Source organism: Oncorhynchus keta, chromosome 16 (assembly GCF_023373465.1).
Source record: "Oncorhynchus keta strain PuntledgeMale-10-30-2019 chromosome 16, Oket_V2, whole genome shotgun sequence".
Taxonomy (NCBI): Eukaryota; Metazoa; Chordata; class Actinopteri; order Salmoniformes; family Salmonidae; genus Oncorhynchus; species Oncorhynchus keta.
The window spans coordinates 5,004,900-5,017,785 of record NC_068436.1 but is presented as its reverse complement, the minus strand read 5'-3'; the positions used below and the strand labels follow the sequence as shown (position 1 = coordinate 5,017,785).

Genomic DNA, 12,886 nt, shown 5'->3' with positions numbered 1-12,886 from the left:
TATCATAAACAACCAGAAGTTACAAAAACATGGCAGAGCACTTTATCCCAAGCGAGTTTGAAGCTGGGCATAGACACACTTCAGACATCTTCCCATGGACATCCCAGAGGCAAAACAAACATTTGGAAATTAACGCGGTTCTGAATAATATCCTCAGGTTGTGTTTGGTTAGTGCTATCAAAATGGCGGCCATTATTTGTAAAGGGAGATGGGACATTCAAAGGCATTAAGGGAAACGTCGCTAAAGATTTAGTGATTTTATTTTTATTTCTACAGCGAGCACGGATGACACTTGGATGACTAACAAATTAGCTGTAGAATTAGCAAAGAATTTGAATAAATCATGACACATCTAAAATGGCCACAACGATCAACAATCAATTCAATAAATGAGATGAATACACCCCCAATGCTCAGAGACCAATGAGAAACATTACTCTAGCACACACAATTTCGCCTGGAACCCAGACTGATCTGCTTCATTTCACAAAATTAGTCATCCCACCGCTGAAACCCATTTGAGCCTATGTCTGTAATGACAGGCATTATTTAAAAAATAAAATTAAGTCAGCCAATCACCCAATCACAAGACAAACTAATCCAAAGTACAGTCTGACCATGTGGGTTTCCATGCTAAAAATCACCCATAGTATCTGAGGATGCTAATTGGACCACTTATTTTCAACCCATTCCAAGTACCCGGCTATTAGGGTCTGCATCCCAAATGGCACCCTATTCCCTTACACAGTGCACTAGTTTTGACCAGGACCCAAAAGTGGTGCACTATGTACAGAATATGTTGCCATTTGGGACTCAAGACAAATAAAGCGTACAGAGAATATATGAGATAAGAATTGAGGTTTCCTCCCAGGACTGCAAAGTAAGACTGTGGTGGTGTACGTGGTGGTGTACGTGACTGTTCATAAGACACTTCTTGGAACACTGTCTTGTCTTCCATGAAGGCCCCTGGGTAGAGGTAAAGAAGAGCTGATGTGTGTGTGTGTGTGTAGGGTCACCGGGGAGACCGCACACTGTTACAGTCCTCAACCATCTCAAACAGGAAGTGATGCGGTCCACTTCGGCGTGCGATTTCACTAGCCGTCTCCCTGCTATTGCTCTGAAGCTCCGCCTTGATGTGGCGCTGCGATAGGAGGAACTCCAGTGTGTGGGCAGAGCCCGGTCCAGGGTGGGAGGCAGCTAGATGGAGCGCTGTGAGGCCGCCGTTGGTCTGGGCGTTCAACTCCGCCCCTTGGCGCAACAGGAGGGACGCAGTGGCAACTTGGCCCCAGCGACAGGCGCTGTGTAGGGGCGTCCAGCCGTCGGCAGTGCGGGAGTTAACTTCGGTGCCCGCTGCCAACAGGGTAGAGGCCGTGGCGGCGTGACCTCCGTAGGCCGCACGGTGCAACGGAGTATAGCCGTCCTCGTCCTGGCAATGCGCAAGCAAGGGGTCGACCGAGAGCAGCCGCTTCACCGTTGGCAGCTTAAAGTGGCAGAGAGAGAGAATATTTGCATTTTAACTGACCTTTATGGAACTCTTCAACATGTCATGAAACAGCCGAAAGGCAGATGCATTTCATGAAGAATCTAAAAGCAAGGCCAGAAAAATAGAGATATAAAACCCCACCCTGGCCCCTGTTATTGCCTCTGGATCCACAGAGAAAGATGGAGATGTAAAGTTATTTCTGCACAGGTTTGACAGGGGGAACAAAGAAGAGCTCTAGGGGATTCTTTCTTCCCCCCTTCCTTCCATTTATTAAAATCTCACAAACACTTGATACCAGTGAGACACATCATGACACTCACCCACACACAAGGACACACACAGTAATCAGAGGCTTTCTGTGCTGTTCTGTTCCAATCTTAAGCAGTGATCAGACGTCTAAACGGAGACGCATTCATTATACTCTCACAGCTCATTCACTGTTGATTTGAACAAACATTTCTAGAAATATTGGCCCATGATATCAAACTCTTCCAGTGACGAAGACATGGACGTCTCATGATAGGCTGTGGTAGGTAAGCAAAATAGGTCAAATTTGAGCACCGGATTTGCAACAAAGATGTTTGACGACACGTCAATTTCACAACAATTTGGCCCTGGATGACCAGCTCCAGGATGGTAGGTTCAACACCAAAACTTGTTGTACGCTTTTCACGTTCACAAGTCTCTCTGGGTAAATTGCAAATCAATAAGTTCAAATTCATCCATACTCAACTACGCTACATTTTAGTGACTTTACATCTACATGTCCCTTCCCTTGATCTTGGACACATCCCTTGACAAGACCAAAGAGCCAGGAAGTTAGTCCAGGACATGGGAGCGAAGGTAAGTGCTGGGTCGTATTCACAACACATCAAAAAACTAAAAAATGTTTTGACAAAAACTGAGGGACGACCTGAACTTGTTTTAGTTATTAAAAAAAAAGGTTTTCCTTTGCAAAACGTTTCGCTTCAGTGTGCCATAGTGTCTGCAGCAGAGGGACAAGAGAGAGGCGTGAGAAAACAAGTTTTGATCAGGAAAACAGATTGTTTCCCTATTTAAAAAGAAGATGGAGAAGAAGCTATGAAGGAAAAAATACTAGAGTTTTGGTATCGGTACAGCCAACTAGCGGAAAAATTATACTGCGATATTGCCAAAACCTTATCGCCAAAATAATATACCGATATTTAACTGTATCGACGACGACCCCCCCCCCCCGACCACTTCTTCACATGCACACACATACACACGTTCAGATGACTTTTAGTGTCCAACTGTTACTTTGGAGTAATATGTTAGGAACATCAAATCCCAATTAAACCACAGTATCAAATCACAATACATATAGAATCGTAAGAATAGCAATACATATAAATCGGCACCTAAGTATCATGACAACATAGTATCGTAAGTTCCCTGGCAATTCCCAACCCTAGTGAGAAGGTGTGTGTAGTTTGCATGTCACACTCACTCTGTTATTCTCTGCCGCCCACAGCATTAGCTCCTCCGGTCGGTCTTTCAGCTTCTCCTCCTTCTGCTGATACCACTCTTCACTCCTTTCCCCCTCCTCCTCCTCTTCCTCTCCTTCGTCTCCCGGCCAGAGGCTGCATGCTCCGCGGGGGATCAGGTGGTCGTGGGTCTTCAGCAGTTCCAGCTGGTTAAAGCTCTCTGGGAACTCCTCCATACTGTACTAACTGCCCATGCACGCTCACAGTCTACTCAGAATCTGCTGACATAGAGAGGAGATATTGGGTAATTGATATTAATTATCAACAACTTAATTCACTTAAGAGAGAGAGAACAATACATCAATATTTAAAAACATAGGCTACTGCGAGAAAGACCGACAGCTACTTTTTATTAAGGAATGCGATTTGACTGACCAACACTATATACTGAACAAAAATACAAAACCGTAACATGTAAAGTGTTGGTCCCCTGTTTCACGAGCGGAAATAAAAGATCAGCGATTTCACGTTGAATAAATGAATGTGGGAAAAAAAAAATGGTATTTCAGAATGTGGACATACTCGATATTCGACACGATAAGGAGGATAATTACTCCAAGATGTCTGTATTATGTACGGTTCACAGATCATAGAGTATTACAGGAGGCATGTACATGTCTAAAAAGGGCCTAAAATGGCCACTTTCATCATGATTTCCCCCCAAAATAGTTTGTGAAACAAAACTTCAAATTAAGTTACTATGTGAGAATTGCCAGAACAATCGGAGTTGCCAAAAATATTTTTAGAGACTACCCTGGTGTAGAATCACCATATTCAAGTAATTTGTCCCCTTTTGATGTTAGGGATAGGCCCCTGTAATCATGGAAATGTTGCATTGAGAGATGGCAAGTGGAGAGAGAAGATTGTACAGTCATTAAGCATTAACAACTGATTACTGAAGTAGTGTGAGAGAGAAAAAGATCAAGAGAGGAAAGAGAGGAGATACAACAACTTAGAGAGAATTCTGCACTTGACATAATTATGATTTTAGACCAAGATTACTGAAGGTGTGTGTGTGTGTGAGAATGAGAGAGAGGAGACAATACATCAATATACTTAAACAAATCAACAACTTAATTATGGTACTGTGAGAAAGACCAACAGCTAGAACAAAAAAAGATATGGTCCTCGTGGGAAATTTCATGCCAGCGTAGCCTAAAATATTTTTGATATCTCCGGTTGTTCCCGGCAATTCTCACATAGAAACTTCATTGGGAGGAAGGAGGTCTGACAATTTTCAGGAAGAAAATAAATATATATAAAAATTGAGTTTCATTGAGGGATATTATTTTTGACGATATCGTATTATATTGTTTTTACAATATCACAATATTATTTTTGAGCTTAGTTAGCTGTACCTTCGTAACTTATTCTCCATCTTTTTAATAAGGGAGCCAATTTGACTGATCAAAACTCATTTTCTCTTGTCCCTCGGGAGCTGACATATGGTGAGCAATATGTTTGGAAGTGGACAGTTTGATTTCACAGGAGTGTGATTGACGTGGAGTTACATTGTGTTGTTTAAGTGTTCCCTTCATTTTTTTGAGCAGTGTATATATATCACCACTGGTGGAGCCTTGTTTGTCTGTTCAACTGTCAGATCCTTTGGGGTGAATAAACTTGGTTTAAGCTTTCATAGTGTCCGTCAAGTTCGTACTCTGATATTTAGAATCTAACATTGTCGAAAACAAAATAGGCCAAATTAGAATCGTTTTTAGATATTCATATTTATAATGTTGAACCCATTTCTGAATATTTGTATTTCAGAATCTAGACATAATCCATATTTGAGAGAACACTAAGGGGTATGATGACACCAAAATGCTGTCCGTCTCATCAACGGTTTCACAGATCATAGAGCAAGGGGTTGCACGTTTTGTTTTTGGCCCTAGCACATCACAGCTGATTAATAATAATAAACTATAATAATAATAATAACATTTAAATTAAATAAACTAATCATCAAGCTTTGATCATTTGAATCAGCTGTGTAGTGTTAGGGCAAACACCCAAACGTGCACCCCTTGAGGCTCAGAGTTTGAGAAACGCTGTCATGGGGTCTTACTACAGGAGGCATAGGATTAAAAAGGGCCTAAAATGGACAGTTTCATCATGATTTCCCAAAACGTGATACCAGTTTAAAAAGCATGTCAAACATCCTTCCTCCTAAGAAGTTACTATGTGAGAATTGCCAGAACAATCTGAGATACCAAAAAAATATTTTCACACTATGCTGGTGCGAAATCACCCTATTCATTCAAAGTCATTCGTCCCCTTTTGATGTTAGGGATAGACCATTATAGTCATGGAAATCTTGCATTGAGAGATGGGAAGAAAAGATAGTCATTCAGCATTAACAACATGATTACTGAGTGAGAGCGAGACAAGACACTAAAGATATAACCTAGGCCATGTTTGGGTAATTTGTCCCTATATGATGTTATCATGGAAATGTACCAATAACATACTCAGGGAAGTCTAAATATCTGAGTTTTTCCCAAATGAAGTTAAATGGAAATTAAAGCATATTATGTCAAAAAGCCTGGCCTATCGGATTAGGTTGTTTTAGGGTCTAAATCATGAATCCCCATGTGAAGCTAGCCAGAAGGATTACACACACAATACTGTGTGTTCGTAAATTCCCTCTATCTACTCGGATATCAGAGCACTCTCGTTCGAGCAGGGTTGCCACGTCAGCAGTTTTCCCATATTTGGGCAACTTTGAAACCTATGTCGCGGGTGAAAATGTATTGGGACTCGGGTTTTGGGGCTACTTCTAAGGTGCAGCGCGGCCGAAATGGCATTTCTCTTAAAATATATAGATATTTCACTGAGACCTGCTGCTGACTATCAGGCAGTGAGTTGCTGAGTGAGTGAGTGAGTGGTGGGGAGGGCTGTGCGTGAGAGAGCACTGCAGCAGGCAGCTGAGCCCACTATTGGCTGAGTCACTTGAGTGAAAGGAGACAGAGCAGCAAGCGCGCACGTCGTGACAACTTCTTACCAGTTGTCGGTAGGCCATTTAGATTGTCATTATGGAGACACCTATTTTTTTCACATAAAACATTAACACGCTAGAACTGATACGCATAAAAAATGGCGACAAAGCACTGGATAAAGACTTTGGGAGCACACAAAAAATAAGCTATTTTTCATGCCTTTCAAATTAAATTTTATTGGTCACGTACACATTTTTTGCAGATGTTATAGCGGGTATAGAGAAATACTTAAGTTCCTTGCTCCAACAGTTCAGTAGTATCTAACAATTCACAAAAATACAAACAAATCTAAAAGCAAAAGAATGGAATTAAGAAATATAGAAATATTATATATACAAATACAGTAGAATAGAATACAGTATATACATATGAGATGAGTAATGCAGTATGTAAACATTATTATAGTGACTATTGTTCCATTATTAAAGTGGCCATTGATTCCATGTCTATAATATATGGGGTAGCAGCCTCTAAGGTGCAGGGTTGAGTAGCCGGGTGGTAGCCGGCTAGTGGTGGCTATTTAACAGTCTAATGACCTTGAGATAGAAGCTGTTTTTCAGTCTCTCAGTCCCATCTTTGATGCACCTGTACTGACCTTTCCTTCTAGCAGGGTGAACAGGCCTTGGCTGGGGTGGTTTATGTCCTTGATTATCATTTCGGCCTTCCTGTGACATCGGGTGCTGTAGGTGTCCTGGAGGGAAGGCAGTGTGCCCCCGGTGATGCATTGGGTAGACTGCACCATCCTCTGGAGAGCCCTGTGGTTGTATGCGGTGCAGTTGCCGTACCAGGCGGTGACACAGCCAGACAGGATGCTCTCAATTGTGCATCTGTAAAACTTTGATGGTCTTAGGGGCCAAGCCGAAGTTCTTCAGCCTGCTGAAGTTGAACAGGTGCTGTTGCGCCCTTGTCACCACACTGTCTGCGTGAGTGGACCATTTCAGATTGTCAGTGATATGTACGATGAGGAACTTAAAGCTTTCCACCTTCTTCACTGTGGTCCCGTCGATGTGGATAGGGGTGTGCTCCCTCTGCTGTTTCCTCAAGTCCACGATCAGCTCCTTCGTTTTGTTGACATTGTGGTTATTTTCCTGTCACCACTCCGCCAGGGCCCTCACCTCCTCCTTGTAGGCTGTCTCGTCATCGTTGGTAACCAGGCCGTGTGTCATCTGCAAATTTGATGCTTGAGTTGGAGGCGTGCGTGGCCACGCAGTCATGGTTGAACAAGGAGTACAGGAGGGATCTGAGCACACACCCTTGTGGGGTCACTGTGTTGAGGATAAGTGAAGTGAAGATGTTGTTTCCTACCTTCACCACCTGGGGGCGGCCCATCAGGAACTCCAGGACCCAGTTGCACAGGGCAGGGTTCAAACCCAGGCCCCCCCGAGGTTAATAATGAGCTTGGAGGGTACTATGGTGTTGAAGGTTGAGCTTTATTCAATGAACAGCATTCTTACATAGGTATTCCTCTTGACCAGATGGGAAAGGGCGGTGTACAATGCGATGGCAATTGCATTGTCTGTGGATCTATTGGGGCGGTAAGCAAATTGAAGTGGGTGTCAGGTAAGGTAGAGGTGCTATGATTCTTAACTAGCCTCTCAAAGCACTTCATGATGACCGAAGTGAATGCTAAGGGGCAATAGTCATTTAGTTCAGTAACCTTTGCTTTCTTGTGTACAGGAACAATGGTGGACATCTTGAAGCAAGTGGGGACAGCACCTAAGATAGGGAGAGATTGAATATGTCCCTTAATACTCCAGCCAGCTGGTGTGAGCATGCTCTGATGACATGGCTAGGGTTGCCATCCTGGCCAGCAGCCTTGGGAGGGTTAACACGCTTAAATGTCGTACCTCGTAAGAACGAGAGCAGGCCGTGTCGGTGGCACGGTTATTCTCAAAGCGGTGTGGAAGGTGTTTAACTTGTCCAGGAGCAAGGCGTCGGCGTCCACGGTGATCGAGTGTTTTACCAGAGCGAGTACTACAGTCAATGTGTTGATAGAACTTCGGTAGCATTTCCCTCAAATTTGGTTTGTTAAGATCCCCAGTTACAATGAATGCAGCCTCAGGATACATGGCTTCCAGTTTGCATAATGTCCAGTTTAGTTCCTTGAGGGCAGTTGTGGTATCGGCTTGAGGGGGAATATACACAGCTGTGACTATAATCAAAGAGAATTCTCTTGGGAGGTATATGGTCGCCATTTGATTGTGATGTATTCTAGGTCGGGTGAACAAAAGGACTTGGGTTTCTGTATGTTATCACACCATGGATAGTTATTCATGAAATATACACTCCCGCCCTTCCTCTCTGATAGTTCTTTATTCCTGTCTGCGTACTGTACTGAGAACCCAGCCGGATGTATGGATGGGACAGTATATCCAGAGAGAGCCATGATTCCGTGAAACAAAGTATATTACAGTCCCTGATGCCTCTCTGGAAGGAGATCCTCGCCCTGAGCTTGTCTACTTTATTATCCAGAGACTGAACATTAGACAGTAATATACTCAGAATCAGTGGACTGTGTGCATGCCTCCTGAGTCAGGCTTCAAGTACACTCCAAATACCTCTTCTCCACTTGCAGCGTCTTGGGGTAGCCTCTGGGATAAGTTCAATTTTCCTGGGGGGTACGAACAAAGGATCCAATTTGGGAAAGTTGTAATTCCTGGTCATAATGCTGTTGAGTTACCGCCGCACTGATTTCCAAAAGGTACTTCCAGCTGTATGTAAGAACACAAAAAACCTTCTGGGATAATAATGTAAACTAAATACTACAAAGTTGCATAGGAGCAAGAAGCAGAGCTGCCAAGTCTGTTTGCGACATTTCGCCTTTTGGGTGGGTTTTGAGTAGTCATTGCACTACAAATATCAGTTATACCTGACAACCGTGCATCGGAGTATGCCAGAGCGCAAAATAACTAATGAATTTACAAATGCGGCATAAAAAAAAAAAACTCAGTTATTGCCAGCAGCACAGTTACAGCCACCAACGCTCTAGATAACATGAACACTGCCTAACCAGTTCTGCTTGAGCGAGTAAAATGGTCAGAGTGAGTTGTTCTCTTGTTTGTGTCTGGAAGTACTTTAGCTAACAAGCTAGCGAACGTTAGCTTGAGTGCGGTTGTGAGGTCAGAATGCTCGGATCAACTCTACTCCTCGGCCAGTGTCTGCTCCGACACGGACAATCTCATAAAGCTCTAAATTTACGAACGGCCAAAGCGCACTCCAGAGTGAATTTACTTATCACCCAATGATTTTAATTCAAAGCATAGTCGTAATAATATAGCAGTAAGTATCGTTCCTTGTTAGTTTAACAAGAGAGCAAGACCGTTAACGTTAGTAGTCGAGAAGAAAGCATGAGCTACAACATTTAGAGCCTCGAATGGACAGTGATAGCTTGTAGATGACTACTCTGATATTCGAAAGTTGCTATACCAAAAAAAAAAGCTTAATACCTTACAAATACGCCTTGACTTACTGTGGTAGTAGCTTTCAACAAAACCCTCCTCGAACAGCACTTTACCCCTTTTCCGGGTTTCTCTGGGATATGTCGTCAGTATTTGTTGCATCTAGCGTTGCTGTGCAGAGCGATTTTTAACATATAAGACTGCATTTCCCATAACCACTTCGTAGCACGTGCTCGGAAGTAGAAACACAACTGTGGTGATGTTCCATGTCGTCTATCGAGTATTTGCGCTGCGCAAGTTTTAAAGCCAGACAGAAGCCCCAACAATGACATTCATAGATTATAATATATCATATTTTTTTTTAGATATGTGCTTTTTCATTCATCACTCGTATAAAACAAACTACAACCAAATGCAGAACACTGTACCAGCATATCAGACATGTAGACTATTTTGAGTACGTTGTTGTATACTTTATATCATTACCCTTATAATGATCATAGTTTAATGGAAATAAAATACACAGAAATATTTCATTTAACATAAATAGTAATTAAATGTAACAATACTAAGTAGCCTGCATTGAGTGTGTGGGTGGGTTTGTGTGTCTATTTGCTAAAGCTGGGTCAATGTGCAAAAAACCCAGTGTTTGCATTCCGTGTCTTTGAAAGCTGGCACAGAGGCTGGATATACCTATTAGTCAAAGGGTGTATTCAGTGAGGAGAAATGTTCCGAATATTACAGAAATAAATGTAATTTTCCCTAATGTACATGACAGACAATCTTGTCGGTTATACACGTTTACAGCTGAACATTCTGCAGCCTAACATTACACCCTCCCGATCCAACCCATAGAGTTACAGTTTGCAGTGAACTTCCCTTTCCCCAGATGCATGCACGCACAGGCTTCACACAGTCAGTCAGACAGACAAACGTTTTACATACTTGAACATCTTCAGATTCATGGTAACCATGACTACCCGATAAAGAAAAAGAGAGCCTCACACTCTAAGAGCGCAGATGCAACAATTTAATAACCAACGTTTCACCAGACAAGCTGTCTTCATCAGGGTATAATGACAAACACTGCGGGTTACTAATTTATTTAATTTGGAAGGACACACAGGTGTCTGTAATCATGGCCGGGCGTGGCTTGACGTCACTGGTTGATATACAGATATAAATAGAACATATAAAAAGCATGAATGGATATACGATCATAAATACAATGTGGCTACATAGGCCTACAAAACGTTTACAATGAATAGAAAAATCACAATAATCACAAGAATGGCTTCAGGTCTAAGTCTATGTTGAGACCAAAGGGAGCAAGTGTCTTTAAATTAAATATCTAGGCAGCCTCTCCTTTTAACAATAAATTGTCAAGGTCTCCCCCTCTCCTAGGGGACGTGTTAGATGTTGATATAGCGAAGGGACGAAATAGAGTGGTCCGCTTCCAAAAAGTGGGCCGCAACTGGGTACATGGAGTTAATTCGCTCTTAGTTCCACCTACATAATTTTTACCACAAGGACAAGTTATAAGATAAATAACTGCCTTGGTGGAGCATGATAACACCTTTGATTGGGATCTGTTTCCCTATTTGAGGGTGTTAGAAGGATCTACGTTTGTAAATGCCATGACATTGAGCACAGCAATAACACTTGTAGTTTCCATTCAGTAGAATAGAAGTCTTGTAGTGATGGGTCATTTGCGAAGAGCCGGCTCTTGTAGGTGAACGTTGGGAGCCGACTCGCATATCAGAAGAGACAAATCTGTTTATAAAAATATACCAAAATTAAGATATGAATAATCAAAAGATTTAAATCAATATAATTAACTCATTCAAAGAATGAAAAAAATTAAAAATAATATAGGCTTAAATGCTCAAGTGCACACACATTCCTTCTGTCTGCTCAGACTAACAGCCTCACCTGTTGTTCCTGTCAATCAGACACGCAGTGTCAACCAATGAACCAAAGATGCGTGAGGGAGGGCTGAGCCAACTCACTCACAGTCACACACTTAGCAGCTGAGGAGAGAGAGGAAGGACAGCTGGGAAAACAACAGCTGGAAAATGAGTCGGAAGCGCAGTAGCATTTGGATGCATTTTAATAATGTAGATAAACAATGTTAGAGCACAGTGTAGAATTTGCCAAAACAAAATCTTATATAAAGCCGGTTCTACGCACAAACTACACCGGCATATGCGAACTGTGCACCCAACTGTGAAGCTAGCTGTAGTGGAGCTTGGAGAAACTAGTGGGTCTGCTAGTGATAGTGGTGGAGCCAGCATCTCCACACATATATCCACTCAGTCAAGTAGGCCTACTCCGCGACCCACAGCAACACAGTCTTCTATGGACCAGTTTATGCCAAAGTCTATGTCTGTAGCAAAAGAAGGCCAAACTGATATTGCATTGGCTAAAATGATTGCCACCGATTTCCAGCTATTTTCGATCGTGGAGGACAGAGGATTTAGAAATTATAGTAATAGTCTAAATCCAATGTACACAATTCCAAGCAGTGACAGGTAATATTAATGAACTTATCCTCTGCAGCAGAGGTAACCCTGGTTTTTCCATTCATGTGGCAGTCCTCGTGAGAGCCAGTTTCATCATAGCGCTTCATGGTTTTTGCGACTTCACTTGAAGAAACTTTCAAAGATCTTGAAATGTTCTGGATTGGCTGACCTTCGTGTCTTAAAGTAATGATGGATTATCTTTTCTCTTTGTTTATTTGAGCTGTCCCTGCCATAATATGGACCTGATCTTTTACCAAATTGGGCTATCTTATGTACACCCCCCTACCTTGTCACAACACAACTGATTGGCTCGAACGCATTAAGAAGGAAAGAAATTCCACAAATTAACTTTTAACAAGGCACAGGCATGATTCCATATGTGTTATTTCATATTTCATTTCGATGTCTTCACTATTATTCTACATTGTAGAAAATAGTCAAAATAAAGAAAAACCCTTGAATGATTAGGTGTGTCCAAACTTTTGACTGGTACTGTATATATAAAAAATGGACATGACCAGCAGCCCATGGGCCTGTTTTTTTTAAAGACATTTGCAACATTTTTCTTTGTAATAATCATCTATATTTAGCATTTGGCTGACCAATGGGCAGTGACTGGCCCCTCTACCAAGATGGACCAGCCGGGTTTCTGATTGGCTGAGCTGATGTGGCGTAAATTCACATTCAAAGTCAAAAGGCAATTCATCGACGAGTGCGAGACCCGCTCTGACTCTGTCAGTCACTCAGACAAAATAGATAAACGGGAAGGTGGTGCAGAAAAAGTTTAGAGACCAATACAGGTATCTCGAGAACAATGCTGCTAAATGTGTGAAGTCAACCAACTTATTTGCTGGAAGTTCTGGTTCGCTGGTCCGAGTGCTGTATCTGTGTCTCTGAGAAATGACAGATCAGCTGTTGTGCAGTCAAGGTAGGAAGAAAACAGAGAATGACACACTCACGCACACTGACACAGCTCATTTAG

General features: G+C 42.2%; 1 protein-coding gene across 6 annotated transcripts; it reads right to left on the bottom strand.

Moving 5' to 3' along the window:
* Positions 1–242: 242 nt before the first annotated feature.
* Positions 243–9,586, bottom strand: ankrd49 (ankyrin repeat domain 49). 6 transcript variants are annotated; one of them, XM_035789167.1, is made up of 3 exons: positions 9,454–9,586; positions 2,952–3,206; positions 243–1,480 (listed from the first exon to the last, which is right to left on the bottom strand). In XM_035789167.1, the coding sequence occupies exons 2-3, from the start codon at positions 3,162–3,164 to the stop codon at positions 1,013–1,015; spliced, it is 681 nt and encodes a 226-aa protein (XP_035645060.1). In that variant the 5' UTR covers positions 3,165–3,206; positions 9,454–9,586; the 3' UTR covers positions 243–1,012. The 6 variants fall into 6 exon arrangements, with proteins under 6 accessions (XP_035645060.1, XP_035645059.1, XP_035645063.1 ...); XM_035789166.2 differs by having other exon boundaries at positions 2,952–3,209; positions 9,454–9,583; XM_035789170.2 differs by having other exon boundaries at positions 9,431–9,478.
* Positions 9,587–12,886: the final 3,300 nt, after the last annotated feature.

Excerpts from the sequence above, each read along its gene's own strand:
- ankrd49 (XM_035789167.1), bottom strand. The coding sequence starts at position 3,164 with ATGGAGGAGTTCCCAGAGAGCTTTAACCAGCTGGAACTGCTGAAGACC. Across the intron at positions 1,481-2,951 it reads GGGCGGCAGAGAATAACAGA|CTGCCAACGGTGAAGCGGCT; the intron begins GTGAGTGTGACA and ends TGCCACTTTAAG.